This window comes from Rhipicephalus sanguineus, chromosome 10, assembly GCF_013339695.2.
Source record: "Rhipicephalus sanguineus isolate Rsan-2018 chromosome 10, BIME_Rsan_1.4, whole genome shotgun sequence".
In the NCBI taxonomy this organism is placed as follows: Eukaryota; Metazoa; Arthropoda; class Arachnida; order Ixodida; family Ixodidae; genus Rhipicephalus; species Rhipicephalus sanguineus.
In genome coordinates, this window is record NC_051185.1 from 82,381,140 (window position 1) to 82,397,844 (window position 16,705).

Here is a 16,705-nt window from a genome sequence, read left to right on the forward strand (position 1 = left end):
GAAGCCTTTCTCAAACACTTCATGTACTTTCGCTTCAAAGAATTTTCAGTTGTCACTGTATTTGCCGACAATACCTGTTGCCAGTTCAACCTAACTTGAGACAACCAATCCCGGCCCATCAATTTGGCATGGCACTCCCCTTTACGTTTTGCGCAATGATCAACGGCAAAGTGTGGTCCTTCCCTTCGTAGGTTACCCGGACTTCAACTCGCCCGGTTACTGGAATCGAACTTCCATTGTAGGCTGTTAACCTTACGTTAGTCTTTCCACAGTGCTTGTGTGGGAACAATTTCCGGAACTCACTTTCGCTCATTATCGAGGACTGCGGCTCCCGTGTCGACCTGCATCTCGACCTGTTTGCCGTCAATCAGTACGCTTACATTGTACGCCCCCGCCTTAGGCGTCATTTCCACTCTAAACAACAGAGTTTCCTCACTGGTAGCATCTACATTGTCACTGATCTAATTTTAGTTCTGCACATTTTTGCCAAGTGTCCCGTTTTCGAGCATTTAAAGCACTTGCTATACAAATGCGGACACTTCTTCGCCACATGTGAGCTACCACATCTAGTACAGGCAACATTGGTCCTTTGAGGCGGAAAGTTCTTTTACCTTCTGCAGAAAACTGCCGTTGCCAGTTGACGTCGTCTTCAGTGGCACAGGCGCTGTTGGTCGCGTCGCTGCTACGGACTTCCTTGTTCTGTCCTTGCGCTGCTTCCATTCCCAGCGCAGCACTGTAAGCCTTTTCGAAGGTGAGGTCCTTGTCTTCCGTCGCGAGGAGCTTGCACCGGATGGCGTCGTTGTGTAATCCCACAATGTGGCGGTCCCGAATTGCCTCTTCAAGAAACGTGCCGAAGTTGCACGTAGCTGCCATCTTCTTGAGTTCCACGACGAAGTCACTGATGCCTTCACCTGGGCGTTGGTCTCTCCGGTAGAACTTGTACCGTTCCACTACCACAGAACGCTTGGGCGTGTAGTGGTTTCGCAGGGTCTCCACAACATCTTCGTAGCTGGCTTCTACGGGAGTCTTCGGAAAAAGCAGATTTTGAAGCGTGATAAACACGGCCTCTCCGATAAGTGTCAAGAACACCTGCTGCTTCGTTTCCTTGTCTATCTTGTTAGCAGTTGCGAATGCCTCGAAGCGTTGCACGTAGACTTCGAAGTCACCCTTCTCCGGTGAAAACTCCGGCAGGTGAACCAGAATCCCGCCGCTGTTCGCCATGGTAGTGGGCGTTAAATCCGTAGTCCGATGTCCAACATCCTCGTCGCCATTGTTGTATCGTGACAAAGAAAGACGGGAACCAGGCGAACTTGATAGCAGGGGCTTACTGCTTTATTTGACGCATCAGGGGCGTCTCAGTACAAGGAACGAAACATAAGACATAAGACCGATAATACAGATAGCTGCCGGCTTTTTATAGCCTTCACAAGGGCGTTACATCATAGACACGTGGACATGCACGCAAGCAGTCAGCATAGTGGCCGCACCGATCTTATCACAGATAGCCTCCAATTTGCGCGCAGCCGAAAGGTGTCATGCGTGCCATTATTCATATGTAACATAGTATAGTATAGTATAGTATAGTATAGTATAGTATAGTATAGTATAGTATAGCAAGGAGGTGGGAAAAAGAAGTGAGAGTCAGGAGGGGTGGTGTGAGCGTGAGCAGGGAAAAGGGGAAAGGAGGAAGGGAGAGGGCAGAGCACAGTATAGCCATGTATACTATATTATAGCAATAGGTGGGAAGTGAACTGGGGGAAAGGAGGAGAGACGGTATAGCATAGTTAGCGGAGAAAGTGAAAGGAAGGAGGCGACTTGCATGTTGCAGACATGCAGGTGGTGAAGCAGACATGAGGAGCAGTGGCGCAGGTGGTAGGGCGGAGTCGGGCGTGGGGAATGCAATGTGCCGCCGCAACGAGCGTAGTTTTCGTAGCCTTAGTAATGGCCGCCTAGCTTTCCATTGCTTTGCACTCCATCGCTCAGCCTTTCCCTCATCTCCGCTGTGAAGTGGTGTTTACGACGTTAAATCAGTTAAAGCCACGTTTTATTTACAGCAGGTACTACTTCGCATGTACAAATTTCAATGAACTTGTTCTCATTTGGTACATATATTTCCACTTATTCAGTGTGGATTTACTGCTCATTTCAATAAGGACTCATTGCTGGTATTCTTGCTAGTTCAATTTCACTTGATGAAGTTGTCAAATCTCAGGGCTCTTTGAGTAATGTGTAAGCTACTGAATCAGACAGTCTCCTGCCAGGGGCATCAATTTTTGTTGATTTTTGTACAACTTTTTTCTGCAAACTGTCTGAAAAACATGAAAATTGGTCACAATAAACTGACGTTTATAATGTTGAACGCGATATCGGTTATTGTGAAAGCACCTGTCTGCTTACCTGCTTCATGTCGTATTGCGCGTAACATCCCGGAGAAGTGCGTATTGGAAGCAGTATGCCGGTGGCGAAGAGGACAAATATGGCAAACAAGAGCTCTTTGTGCATCTCTCTTCAGTCCATTGTATGTCATCTGACGGCAAGGCTAATGTGAAACTTGTGCCCACTGTCCCTTATTGGGTTATATGAGGTTGGTGAAATACGTTCTGGTCAGTCATGAACAAAAGGAAGCAGTTGTTAAATAAATTAAAGCATTGTTAGCTACATCGTCTCTTTAGCCGCCAAACAATTGCTTCATTTTGGGCATTCGCAGTGGCGCGACCCCAGAGCTCTCAGACGCATGTCGACGTTCTGAGAAGAGGACTCGAAAAGCTGATTTTACGTGGAAACCTCAATGCTTGGTTTAAACGTCTAGAAAGTTATTCGATGTGCCTCAATCTTTACAAGAATAAGTTTCTTTTTTTCAAATGTGAAAATCATTGTGTGAGAGACCTACTGATGCATTCCTGGAAAGTTAAATGCGTCCGCTGTTCTCTACAATGACTCACTTTTATGTGCTTACGTTCTATGCGAGTACGGTGAAGTGGCATTGAGGTTACCTAATGTCACCCTGCTTTCATTAGAAGCATTCATAGGTTACCTTTCTGCAAGCAATTTATATGTGTATTTCTGAATAAATATTATGCCTAAGGGCAGACTTTCGAAAAAAAAAAGTGCAACGCAATAATTATGACCTAATACAAGATCACTCTCTTCCCGTTTCATGAAAACAGGACGACTGTCGAAAGCCGTCAGGCATATTTGAGATCCCATGCAAGCGCTAAACTTTGGTTCCGCCTTTCTCGGCAGAATATCCAGCATTTCCAGGCGCAGTCTGCTATCACAGCGGCAAACGTGGTCACATTGAATGCTCCGGCGTACTGTAGCAATTGCGGAATCGCACGTCCATGCATTTCCTGAAATTGTTCCGCTCATCATTCACAATCTCCTGTTGGCCTCGTTCTGTTCCTTACCCCAAATGCTTTGCCAAATCCCAAGCCGTTGCTTGCATACGGTCTGCTTTCTCTGAAACCCTGAACTTAAGATTTACAGTGCCTTGTTACGCGTAAGGTCATATCGTTTCTGGGTTTTGCCTTCACTCCTTCAGAGTACTCAAATAGTCATCTTTCCCTTCTCATGGATAACTCACATATATTCGTCCGAGAAGCCTTGATTTGTTCGCGCTTGCTATGAGCACATCTAACACCAGTCTGTGTCTCCCTTAGTTTCCTGTTTCTTTTTCCACCTTTTCTTTTTTTGTTCTCTCCCTTTCAAGGACTCGGATATTAGCTACACTTCTCTTTGCGCGAACCTCTTCTCCTCTTTCACGTAGGACCTGCCACGGTGGTCTAGGGGTTATGGTGCTCGACTGCTGACCTCCAGGTCGCGGGATCGAATCCCTGGCGCGGCGGCCGCACTTTCGATGGAGGCGAAAATGCTTCAGGCCCGTGTACTTAGATTTAGGTGCACGTTAGAGAACCGCAGGTGGCTGAAATTTCCGGAACCCTCCACTACGGCATCTCTCATAATCATATCGTTGTTTTGGGACGTCAAACACCAACAATTATTATTATTATGCTTCACGTAGGGAGAAAAATAAATCCACGTTGCACTAGTGGTCCAGGGCCGGACAAAAAGCGGAGCTTGTGGCCGACCTAGAGTATTTGCAAGGTCTTAATTAGTGTGGTCCTAATAGCAATGGTGTTAGTGAGCACGATTTTAATTAGCGAGGTCCTAATTAACGAGGTCTTCATTAGACAGTCTTAATTATTGTGCTCTTATTGAGCATTATCTTAATAAACAAGGCACTCACTCTCTCTGTTGCTGTCTGCTTCTATTTCTCTATCTGTCTCTTTCTTCTCCTCTTTCTCTCCCGTTTATCTGTTCTGTGCTTCTTTCTGTTTTCTTCAGAAGGCATACGCATTGAAGAAACATCTACCTCGCACACCCAACGTGTCAACCTCAATGGTTGAGCTGGCCACAGGCCTTATTATCTGCGAAATTCCTAGGCGATACAGAAATATGTACTACAAGTACCCTCATTTCTCTAATGTAGGTCGCAAAGCCCAAACTGTCTTTTTATATAGCAAATACTAAGATAAAGAAGAGAGCGAAGAGAGAGCGCGCCTGCCGAGTTATTGCGTTGCATGCGCTAGGCGAAGCTCAGTTTTCTGATCACGCGAAACAGCGGAACGCAAGGCTCAAACAACTCCGCTGTTAAGTACTCGCCCTTGCAGATGAATAGCCAATGTCACAATCCTACCTACGCTCATTACGCACTAATGCAGTTGTCTCTCGGAGGTAAAAAATTAAGGTACGTAGCTTCGCACTGTAGCAGATTTTCGTCATCTGCACGCGCGCATGTCTGCGTATGTCCGAGCCAAAGAGCTGCGAGTATAAATACCTGCGCACTTGTCCACAAACACGCTTTTTTCCCTCGTTCGCGCAAGCTGTGGGACACATGGTGCAAGATGTGGGACACGTCTGATAACCACCGTTTGTATTGGCAGTGTAGCCTTGCAGGCTCAAAGCTCCCCAGCCAGAACAGCCGCTACAACTTGGCAAGCATGGCATTGTCAATAATTCCCCCTTCGAAGCCGTTCGACTCAGCAGGAGACGGTGTTCACAGCTGGACCGTATGGAAGAAGGAATTCGACCTAATGCGACAGCAACAATGTTGAAAGAACAAGCAAAGGGAGTCCATGCTGCAAGGTTCCTAATAGCAATCAGTGAAGAAGCAAGGCGATCATACTATACCTTCATGTTTGAGATTGACGAGAAGCACGACATCATGATTCTCACAAAAAAAAAAAAAGAAACGCCAGGCCTGCACGGAATGCGCAGCACAGAAAGAGCGAAAGCTGGAACAGCGGCATTTCTAGAGCCCGTTATAAACTCTCTTGTGGTTACTAATACAAGTACACTAGCAAAGTACCCGTGATAGTGGTTACGGACACCGGCGGCGGTGGTGGCGACGGACAACTACGGCGCCAAAAACGGCCCTTGTTGTGACCTCATAACAGCTTTCGCTGTAAAAAGTGAGGCGCAGTTCAAGGCAACAACCAAACTGACATTCAACGAATCTGGCTTTGGATCCCGCAGTCAGCAAGAGGGTAAGTCGTTCAACGACTAGCTTACGGAGCTACGAATGCTTGCACAACAATGCGAGTTTGGCACAATAAAAGACCAAATGCGGCGCAGCAGAATATTTCTTAGAATTACTGCCTAAGTTACACGGCAGCGGGTGGTGTTGGAAAATCAGCCTTATAGCAAGATGGTTGGAATACTGCTGTGCAAGCGGACAAGGCAAGGAACGTTTATTGAAATACAGGGCGCAGGTTCTGGCCTACTTGACACAGTAAAACCAATGCCGAGCACCTGGTTGAGATTTAGTTTTCAAAAACACAGGAGTGGAAACTGTTCCGCTGTGGGCATGAAATGGCACCTTGCAAAGAACCTGGTCTCCAGCAGTGGTTGTAGGCACGGCAGGCCCGCCGCGATCGTAAATTATGGACACTGGCAGTGAACAAATGGGTCGCACAAGAGACCACTTAACAGCTAAAAAAGAAGAAATGCGAGGTTCACATTCCCAGAGCTGCAAGGCGATGCTTCAACCCAGCCGGCCAAACTTGAAGGCAGGCTTCGTAGAAGCGTCAGCGTAGGCGGCCACAAAGGTTTCTCTTACCAGAACAATGAACTTATTTGCTTATTTCGTTTTTTTTTCCTGGAAAAGAAGATGCGGCAGATTGCTTCATCACCTGCACGCACTCACAAGATGACCACTGCGCATGTCCCAGCGCAAGAGCTGCGAGGAGAAATGCCAGAGCAATTATCAATAAACACTCTTTTTGTTTAGTTCCCACATGCTGTGCTAGATACGCACTCTAAAAAAGGAGGGAAAGGAGGAAATGATAGCATAGCCATGTATAGTATAATATAGAAAGTGGACGGAAAGGAAAGTGAGGGTGATGTTAGGGTGAGGAGGATGGCAAGGAGGGGCGAAGGTAAACCATAGCATAGCCGAGTGCAGTATAATATAGCAAATGGTTGGGAAAAGGAAACGGGGGTGAAGAGGAGCGGAATGCACCTACCTACCCTGTTTCCTCAGTTTTCACGCCACAAGTGCGAGCTTCCCAATGTTTTTCGACCAGTGCAGAAATGTTTTTAAATGGGGAGCATTTCATAGTCGTACCTGCGGCGTCGGCCGCCGTCCACACCCCCACTGCGAATGCTCGGCTCGTCTCGTGCCGGCGGCAAGCCTCTCCTCTCCCTCCCTCGCATGCTCGGCTCGTCTCGTGCCGGCAGCAGGCCTCTCCTCTCTCTCTCCCTCCCTCCCTCCCTCCTCTCCGTCCCTCCCTTCTCTCGATCGAACGCGGGCGGTGTGCATATAAGCGGCGGAGCGCGCGTTCGGAATTCAGTCAAGGGCGTCTTTACTTGGCTTTCGCTTGACTTGACGCTTTGCTTGACTCGAGTACATGCGATGGAAGCAACAGTACCTTCAATCAGCGTCCCACCACTCGTTGAAGGCAACGTTACCCTACCCTGACCGTCGTCGGCGTCAACAACAGCAAGCAACGCAGAAGACAAGGCTGCGAAGAGACGAGCATACAACGCTGACCGCAAACGTTTGAAGCGAGCTGCAGACCCGGAACTTCGTGCACGAGAAGCTGCTGCGAGACGGCAACGACGGGCTGCGGATCCTTCACTCGGAGAACGAGAAGCAGCTGCGAAACGGCAACGACGGGTTGTGGATCCTGAACGTCCTGAACGTCGCAACGCTTCTGCGAAACCCAATTACGCAACATTCACGCGATACCCCCACCGCTCTGCGACGCATTTACACGAGTTCCCCCCATGGGAAGATGCGGGCGACATTTTTTTATTATGGATGTATCAATTAAATGCCGAGCGAAAGCAAATTTTGACGTATTTCGAACGTGAACTCATGTTCACGTTCTCGAGCCATTCTCCTGTTGTGGTCGGCTGCGTCTGTTTGGCTTCTCGTCTATGAAGATGTGAAATTGACGAGTGATCTAGACTTCAAATCTTCTCTAGCTCTTGGCAAAATGAGAAATTATGTTTAACGTGACAACGCAAACGGAAGAAAAGAGAAACTCTGATTTCGGTAATTTCATTTCGTATTTAAATTAAGTACCTCTAGAGCATCACCACAATTGTGTTTATTGTTGCCCACAAAATATTTCACTCAGGCAAAGAGATTACGTCATTATGTGGAAAGAGAAACGCCGCCTGACAGTTTGGGCGGTACATGTGGTACGTCAACCTTCTTTTTACAGCTTGATAAAAATGGCTTCTGCATTCTGCGCTTGGTCTTCCTCGTACCATTGTCGAATTTCTCACGCGGAGTTCGATGCGGAGTTTTGCACCTATAAACAAGAAATAATACAGATTGAAAACAGCAGAACGTGGAAGATTCACGCTCGCGGCTAACAAGCGAATTTGTCTTGAAATCATGTCGTTCCCGCGTATCACGAAGACGAACATTTCCGCGTTCATGTCTCGAGGGGAGCAGAGGATGGGCTTCATATCATAGATTCCTGCAATATTTAGTCGCGAAAAGTCTGGCGTTGCGATCCTTAAGCCATCATGAAATCGATGGGTAGTACATGGATTCGCCTAGTCTTCAGACTTGCGGCCTCGAACTAACTTGCGTCTTCGTTTATTTGGTGTGTTGTGGCTTTTGCTTCAGATGAAAGAACAGAAAGTAGTGAGCCCCGTGAGATCATTTCAAATGGTGAGCCTAAAAGGATCATGATGATGAAGGGTTACCGCTGAACTTTGGCATATGCCAAAGTAGCTTCAGGTCAAACGGAGCCGAAACAAGAAAGCTTTGGCATATTCATGTACTACTCATCATGCCCATGCTTGCTTAAACGTCGTGTGCTACAGCTCCCACAGAACAGACACTAGCGACAGATTTCCCTCTGGTGTACTATTATAAATCTCCTTTTTCATACAACCGTAGATCATAAAGATAACTCATAAACGCGACCACGCCAACAATGACCTCTGAAATGTTAGCGTCACAGTTTCATCGTAATAATGAACTATGCTTCGGCAGATAAAAGTTCAGTGTGTAATCCTGACTTGTTTCAACCATATTGCCATATTTTATATACGGCTGCCCGCTCGCGCTCTTTGTCGGTGGTGGTTCGACATTCTAACAGCATTCTCTTCCCTTTTCATTAAGGCGAAAACCCTAAATGCCTCATCAGACGCGAAATTTCATCGTCGGCATCCCGCATCAGCGGCGTTGGCGTCCCACGGCGTGTCTCTGATAGGAAGTGGGTAATGTCCTTGAAGGAAGATTGAAAAGAAGGCGTAACTTTTGATGATGCGATCAACTCAACTTGATATTCTTTCAGTTATAGTGCCAATTCTAAAGACAATCGGTTGGCCTGGGTTGTTTTATTTTGCGTATTTTTCGGGTAAGGTAAAGCCTGCCCGGAACGGGGCTTAAAGGAATCAGGTATTTAGCTACAGCATAATTTTCGGTCCTTCTTTATAGGCTCAAGGACAGCTCTTCTTACGATGCCTTTGGAGTCTAGAGTGGGGTCTATGGCCACCTGCTTGTAGGAGCTCGTGTTCCCTGACTCGCGTTGGGCCTCTTTTATACAGCCACTACTATTAATAACAAGCCCCTGCTTTGTCCACAGGTTTAGTCATTATGTCTGTCCTACCGCTGAGGTTACGTAATAATAATAATATCTGGGGTATAACGTCCCAAAACCACGATGTGATTATGTGAGGCGCCGTAGTGGAGGGCTCCAGAAATTTTGACCACCTGGGACTCTTTAACGTGCACCTAAATCTAAGTACACGGGCCTCAAACATTTTCACCTTCATCGAAAATGCAGCCGCCGCGGCCGGGATTCGATCCCGCGATCTTCGGGTCAGCAGTCGAGCGCCATAACCACTAGACCACCTTGGCAGGGCGAGGTTACGTAGCACAGCTTCTTGATTAGTGAGGTTTCTGGGAAAGTGATTTTGTTCTCAAGTCTCCGATATTACCTCTTGGGTTACAATGTTCATGTATGTGTCAAGGAATTTCTCACAATGAGGCGGGGAAGCCTAAGGCCTAGCTGGCAGCAGCTGCATGCCCTCATGTTGCGTCTGAACTTCTTAATGCTGGTATTCTCTAAGTCTCCGTTTAAGTGAAAAGTTGCCTAAGTCTTTGTATAGCTGGAGCTCGCTTTATTTCCCCGAGGCAGGAACAAAGTTAGGTGTCCATCGGGCGATGCTTGTCCAGAAACTTTTCTTCCTGCTTTACCAAGCCGATAAACAGGACTATAGCGAGCAATGATTATATCTGTTAGTTGCAGGGAAGCACTCCCTAGAGCCCTCTTTTATTTTTCGATAGTCTGGATGCAGGCGCTTTCATGCAACTGCGCATACCTTTTGGAGATATTTTGGAAGTTCGATAATGCTTAAGGGTTCTCACATGACAGTAGTATCGAGTCCTTTTTACCACGAAAGTGTTTTATGCCGCGATCTACCAAGACTTCAGTGACGTATTTCTGTCACGGCAATCACGTCGAAAAACTGGACACGATCTGATGGCAAAGAAAAACTGAAGAGAAAATGTTGTGTCAACCGGAGTCAGACTCACTACCTCTAGATCCTCGACAACAGATGCAGGGCACGCTATCCACTGCGCATTGGTCATACACTACGGAGGCTTTACAAACGTGTCTTTTATATATCACACTTTCCTCACACAGGGCTATTGGTCGGCGAGGTAGTTTCGACGTCTTATAGCGGCAATGTGAAGTAATGCATTATGGCCTTGGCCTGCGCGATTAGCTCGTGCAACTCCTCGTCGCTACGCTTCCGTCCCATTCCGCGCGCTTAGAATAGGGGAAGTGCAATTTTGTCAACGCCTTAACATCCGCGAGGTCTAGCCACCATAGCGAGGTGGCGGCTTTAGCCCAAGTCTCGGCCTGGCTCTTAGCGTTCATGCATTGAGTTGAGTTGAATAAACTTTATTTGCCCAACGGTTGATATTGTGCCCGGGGCTAGGCTGCCAGGGATCCGCCATTCGAGGAACATCTTTCGAGGTCCTCAGCGACGGCCCTGGCCCGCTGGACGGCCCACTCCTGGTCTTCGGGGGCCTCGCTGAGAAGGGCGGTTCGCCATCGCTCAGCAAGGCGCCCCGCTTCAGAGGGTCCTTCAGGTGTCCTCATCCTTCCTCGTAGTGTATCTTCATTTCTTCCGCATTCCCAAAGTACATGGGCCATATCGGCCCGTCCGTGCTCGCACCACGGGCAGCCAGGCGATGGGTGCAGCGCGGGCCACAGGAGGTGCAGGTGGTAGGGGTTGGTGAAAGTACCCGTCTGCAGCCGCCTCAGGTCAACCGCCTGCGACCTGTCCAGACGCACGTGGGGTTCCGGATATATCTTGCGGTCTTTCCTATAGTGCCCAAGCACCTCGTGGTACGTGGCCGGGAACTCTTCGGCATAGCAGTCGGCGTACATCTGGTCCCTTGCTCCTTGCGGCACGACTTCGGTTGCCGCAACAACGGAGGTGGTGGTGGTGTCAATAGCGGCGGCGCCGGAGCCGGTGGCCTCCACCGCCGTTCCTCCATCGGAGTCCCTCACAACAATGGCGGTGCCTGCTCCCTGGGTAACCGCGTCGCGGCGGGTAAGTTGCCTCGCGACGAGGTGGGCGCGCTCATTGTGGTTGGGCAGGGTGCCGGTGGGTCTTTGGCCGTTGGCATTGCTGCTGTTGCTTTTACGGCTGCTGGTGTAGATAGCTGCAATGTCCCCCATGTGCGCGGGGAACCCCTTGAGGGCTTTGTCCGTAATCTTGCCTGACCTGAAGTCCCCAGCCCTGGCGTTTAGCATGCGAGCCACCTCCTCGGACACCCAGCCTTTGGTGTAGTTGCGAATCGCTGATTTTGAGTCGCTGATAATCAACGTGTCTTCCGCACCTCCATGGAGTACCGCGAGGGCTATGGCCATCTCTTCCGCAGCTTCGGCCGACCGCAGCCTCGCAGATGCCGTGACCCGGACCTTTTCCTTCGTATCCACGACCGCCATGGAGAAAGCAGGTAGACGAGAGGGCGTCCTCTTCGTCGATGCGGCCAGGTATCCACGGCACTCCGGCGACGGCAACGGGGAGCAACCACAACCACCGCCGCTCCAACAGAACGTGCGAGACGAACTGGGGGCGCCACTACCATCACCGTTACTACTGCTACGACAACAACGGCAACAGCGCCAGCGGCAACATCAACGACAAGGCCAGCCAACAGCGGCGGTATTAAAAGAAAACTGAAGGACACTTTGTAAGTTCCAAAGTACGTTCGACGAAAGCGTGTGGCCATTCGACTGACTGTGCTACGGTATCAAGGGAATCCGCATTCTTGCGGCGCTTCTCGGAATATATCTATCACAAAGCACATGTCATTCTGCAGCCAAAGGTATGGAATTTCACTGATTCCAGGGGGCACGGCCACACCTGTGTGTATTGCATGGGAAAGCAGCAAATGAATGCATACGTCTTACGAAATGTCCTTCCTTTTCTTCTTTATTCGAAACTATTGCTGAGGTGGTCTCCCGTCCGATGAAATGACAGGATAACCTTCCACGAAAAGCTGGGGCGCGGCGCGCGTCTCGCGCCTGCACTGAGTATAGTCGCACACTTAGGCGACGCTTTAACTTTGTTTGACACATCCCACACCCAGAGCCGCCTTTCGTAGAAGCATAGAAGGTAGGCCGACGGCAATTAGTAGAACGGACTGCTGGGCGAGTTGGCATTCCATTATCATGAAAACTGCCCGAAAAACGTGGACGAAGGGAGACAAGAACAGCACAAGCGCATACATACAGCAGAAACTTTTATTGAAAAACAAGAATATCAAGAAAAAATAAAGAACCATGAACGCGTGCTAAACACCCGGAACCTCCTACATCAGCGCATCAAGATAAGCAATTTCTGCTTGGTGCATTGCCAATGAGTGCTTGGCGACACAACCATCTCCGGCTTTTAAAACGAGATAAGCTTCAGCTAGCTCACGAGTCGTACGTTCTTTGTGCCATGCAATGACTATGGTTTCTCGGAAATCCGGGCTGCAATTACACTCACTACAATGCAATGACAGGAAAGGACAACCGTCCACTAACCTGTCATTGTATTGTCGTGGCTGTAATTGCAGCCCGGATTTCCGACAAACCAGAGTCATTGCGCGGCACAAAGGACGTACAACTCGTGAGCGTGTTGAAGCTTATTTTATTTTAAAAGCCGGAGACAGTTGTGTCGCCAAGCACTCATTGGCAATGCACCAAGCAGAGATTGCTTATCTTAATGCGCAGATGTAGGAGTTTTCGGGTGTTGTGCATGCGTTCGTGGTTCTTTTGTGTTTTTTTTCTTGATATTCTTCTCATTTTTCAATAAAAGTTTCAGTTGCCAGTATGCGCTTGTGCTGTTCTTGTCTCCCTTCGCCCACGTTTTCCTCGCAGTTATCATGATAACGACACTTAGTATTGTCATTCACCCGTCGCTGCATAACACACTCAACAGGTGAATGCCACGCTTCATTTAATGATTTTAATGGTATTGCAATACCAATATTAGTGTGGAACGTTAAAAGAAATTATCATGCAGGTCCGAAATACATGTGCATGTTGATAGTTGCCAGGCAAAGCTGCGCACGAAAATAATTATGTTGTTCAAAAGTGCGCGTAAAAATCCATTAAGGCTGCCCACAATGCTTCTAACTAAACAAAGTATGTCTGGCAAATATAATAATAATAGTTGGGGTTTAACGACCCAAAAACACGATATGATTATGAGAGACGCCGTAGTGGAGGGCTCCGGAAATATCGACCACCTGGGGTTTTTTAACGTGCACCTAAATCTAAGTACAGGGGCCTCAAACATTACCGCCTCCATCGAAAATGCGGCCCCCTTCGGGTCAACAGTCGAGCACCATAAGCACTAGACCACCGTGGCGGGTTTTGAGGAAATGTAAAATAACTATATATATATATATATATATATATATATATATATATATATATATATATATATATATATATATATATATATATATATATATATGTGTGTGTGTGTGTGTGTGTGTGTGTGTGTGGGGAGGAAATTAGGTTCATGAGTACTTCGAACATTTCTTTTCAATATACGAGTAACGTAGAAAGAAATACATACGCCTTCCTATTGTCCTGACCTTCATAACGGCACAGGACAAGTCTGCAGCCAAATAGAGCAATATTTCAGCAGACACAGGTCGCAAAGCTGCAAGAAAGAAGAAATGCGATTATTGTGACCTTTAAGTTAAAGTAAAGGCGTATTGATACCACCAGGCGGATATGAGCGCTTGCTAGCACAGCACCGCTTCTTTATCTTATGGTCAATGCTGAAAGTTACGAATCATTTTCCCCTTTAAATGCGTTATAAAAGCTACAAAACACAGTTCTGTCCCTTGCGGCTGCTTTACGGAGCCTTCAAAAGCCGAGGTGTTATCAAAGGTGGGAAGGAAACGACTTGTTGGAGAGCGAGGCTTTTTACAATATTAAGGCAACTAAAAACTCTTCTGTTTTATGGAACTACCTTTATTTAAACCAACATAAAAAAATGAATGTGTATAGGCAAAGGCTGTTAAGTTTTACTATTCTAAATTTAATCGTACAAACTCACCATGTGAACTCATGGCTTCCTTATTTACGTATTCCTTATTAAGATTCCTTATTTACTTGACGATGAGTTGGAATCCATATGCCTATTTAGCTCGTCTGTCCACTGCACATACACGGCACTGTCATGCCCAGTTTTAACGCTATAGTGTTAAAGAGCTCGTTTCGCAAAAATTCCGGTGTCAGCGTCGGCGTCGGCGTCGTTGGTTGTGAGCAAAAGATCATCTTGTCCACGACCGAAAAATCGAGAAAGCTACAAATGAAATAAATAATAAAAATGTTGGGTCCGACTAAGAATCGAACGCAGACCCTCTGCATAGTAAACAGGTGTTCTACCACACAGCCACGCTTCTTTTTAAATGCGAAGCATTTCTTAGCGAACCTCTCGCACTTTGAGCGTTTCTATCTATCTATCTATCTATCTATCTATCTATCTATCTGTCTATCTATCTAGCCGCCTACGTCTGGGCGCTCTCCTGGTCGTCTGCATAGGTTGTAATATACCAAAATTCGTACAGGATAGGATGAGTGTATAACGAACACGATTCACTGATTATGACGTGAATAACGCAAGATACCTGTCGCGTACGTCATGAAATCCTTTCCCTGAGTCACGTGTGGCACATACCCGTATACCAGAGTTCATGTTAGGCAGGTATGTGCCTCAGGTGATAACATAATCTCAGCCAACGCAGTAACCACGAACATACACACTAACACGCAAAGAAAGTGATAATAACAGTGATTGCTGGGGTTCTACGTCCCAAAACCACGATATGACTATGAGAGACGCTGTAGTGAAGGGTTTCGGAAATTTAGCTATCTGGTATTCCTTAACGTGCACTGACATGGCGCAGTACATGGGCTTCTAGCATTTTGCCCCCGTCAAAATGCGACCGCCGCGGCCGGGATCGAACCCGCGACCTTCGGGTCAACAGCCGAGTACCGTAACCGCTATACCACAGCGGCGGACGCAAGAAAAGTTAGGGAACTGTAGACAGAGCACCCCTGAAAGACGCTGGGGTACCATCCACTCGTCCACGTGGTCCGCAGCTTCGACCACGTGGATTACTCAAAAACCGGGGTCAATGCTTCCTATAATAACCCTGCCGAGAGGACCATGTACCTCATGACTACCGGTGACTTCAGCATTGATTTATGAAACCCAACAACGCGTGGTTCTTAGATTGCATAAAAGACGGCTTGGATGTGGACAGTGCATCAGAAGACCTTGGTGCAACGTCCAGGACAGGAGACATCATAGATCACTTCTTCGGAAGAGCCATCTGCGTTTCAACTAGCTCTACTATACCTCGCATTTCATTACACTTAGACCGTTCGTAGCCGCGATCACGAACGGATCCGATAACAAGTCCTGTCCAGCTGCTGGTGCTCCCTGATCAGGGTGATGATGACCTCATTCAAGAACTACCAGGACCCCTTCCACACATACATACAAGTTTGTGAAACGTGCGTGCGTTCTCCGTCATAACGAATAAGTATAAGCATATAACAACTGTAACGCAACTGTAACAACTGCAACTGTGACTGTAACGTACATGCAGTGTGCCTGCTCGTGCCACTCGGCTGTGTATATATCTAGGGAAACTTTTCTGAATAAAGCTTAGTTGCGAGTAGCGCCTGTCCTGTGCATCTGTGTTCTTTCATTGTCCTATTCGAATTCGCGCTATCGAGTATTGAAGAATATAAGCGCTACATATCAGCTTACTGCGTCAGGTGTTGGTAACACCTATGTTGCTGTTGGCATCGTTAAGCAACTGTAAAAAACTAGTTATATAACAGATGTTCGACTCTTCAAAACATGTGTCTGCGTATACCATTTGCACATTTATCTAGCGTCATTCCGTAACGTCTCGCTCAATGTGAAAAATTGCGACACAGCCACCTTCGTGCCCATGCTTCGCATAACGTCGATGCCCACGGTAGGTGGGATCTGCCGAATTTTTTTTTCTTTCATGGTGTTTATTACACTGAGCATTAGAATGCACAATAATAGTTGTGTTAGCCATCGAGTGTGTCATTAGTAACGCTTGAGCGCTTATTGTCGCTATTTGATTGTAATTACTTTACATGCACAGCCACGCTTCTGCTTAGAGCTGCAATGAAAGTAACGTTCATGCTTCACAAATATACGCGTCCTGTATACAGATGTCACAATACGAGATGTAATGTCGCAATAGTATTTCGTGGTACAAGCGCATATTGCCATCGGGCGTCACACCATGTGAATATCATAATGACTTCGTGGTTTATAGCGGGCCACCCATCACGAAACGCGCACAAATTACTGCTCGTATTCCCTTAAGACCACGTAGTGGGTGCATCGCAACTTCGAAAAAGTTTCTCGCGCATAATTGCCTCTGGTTTAAAGCATGCTACCCATTACATAAGGCACACACCTTAGTGCGCGCATTCTGTTACACGCACGTAGCGGGTGCACTAACACTTCGAAATGTCACGCGCACAGACGTTCTGTCGCGCCACCGGGATCTTTACACACTTGTAATAGATTCTGTGTCATCTACCCGCGCCAACCGCACTGCGGTGTCCATCCTCATCGGTGAGTTTTGGTGGGGGAT

General features: G+C 47.4%; 1 protein-coding gene across 2 annotated transcripts in view; it reads right to left on the minus strand.

The window, feature by feature from the left end:
• Positions 1-16,705, minus strand: part of LOC119372167 (uncharacterized) — a 69,221-nt gene that overhangs the window by 42,037 nt on the left and 10,479 nt on the right. Inside the window, exons 4-5 of one of the 2 annotated variants that reach the window (XM_037642630.1) lie at positions 13,621-13,707; positions 7,601-7,820 (exon numbers count right to left, since the gene is read on the minus strand). In XM_037642630.1, the coding sequence (XP_037498558.1) occupies positions 7,636-7,820; positions 13,621-13,707 (272 nt within the window). In that variant the 3' untranslated portion in view covers positions 7,601-7,635. Of the gene's footprint in view, positions 1-7,600; positions 7,821-13,620; positions 13,708-16,705 lie in introns of those variants that run through there. The other variant, XM_049419820.1, reaches the window with a different exon arrangement.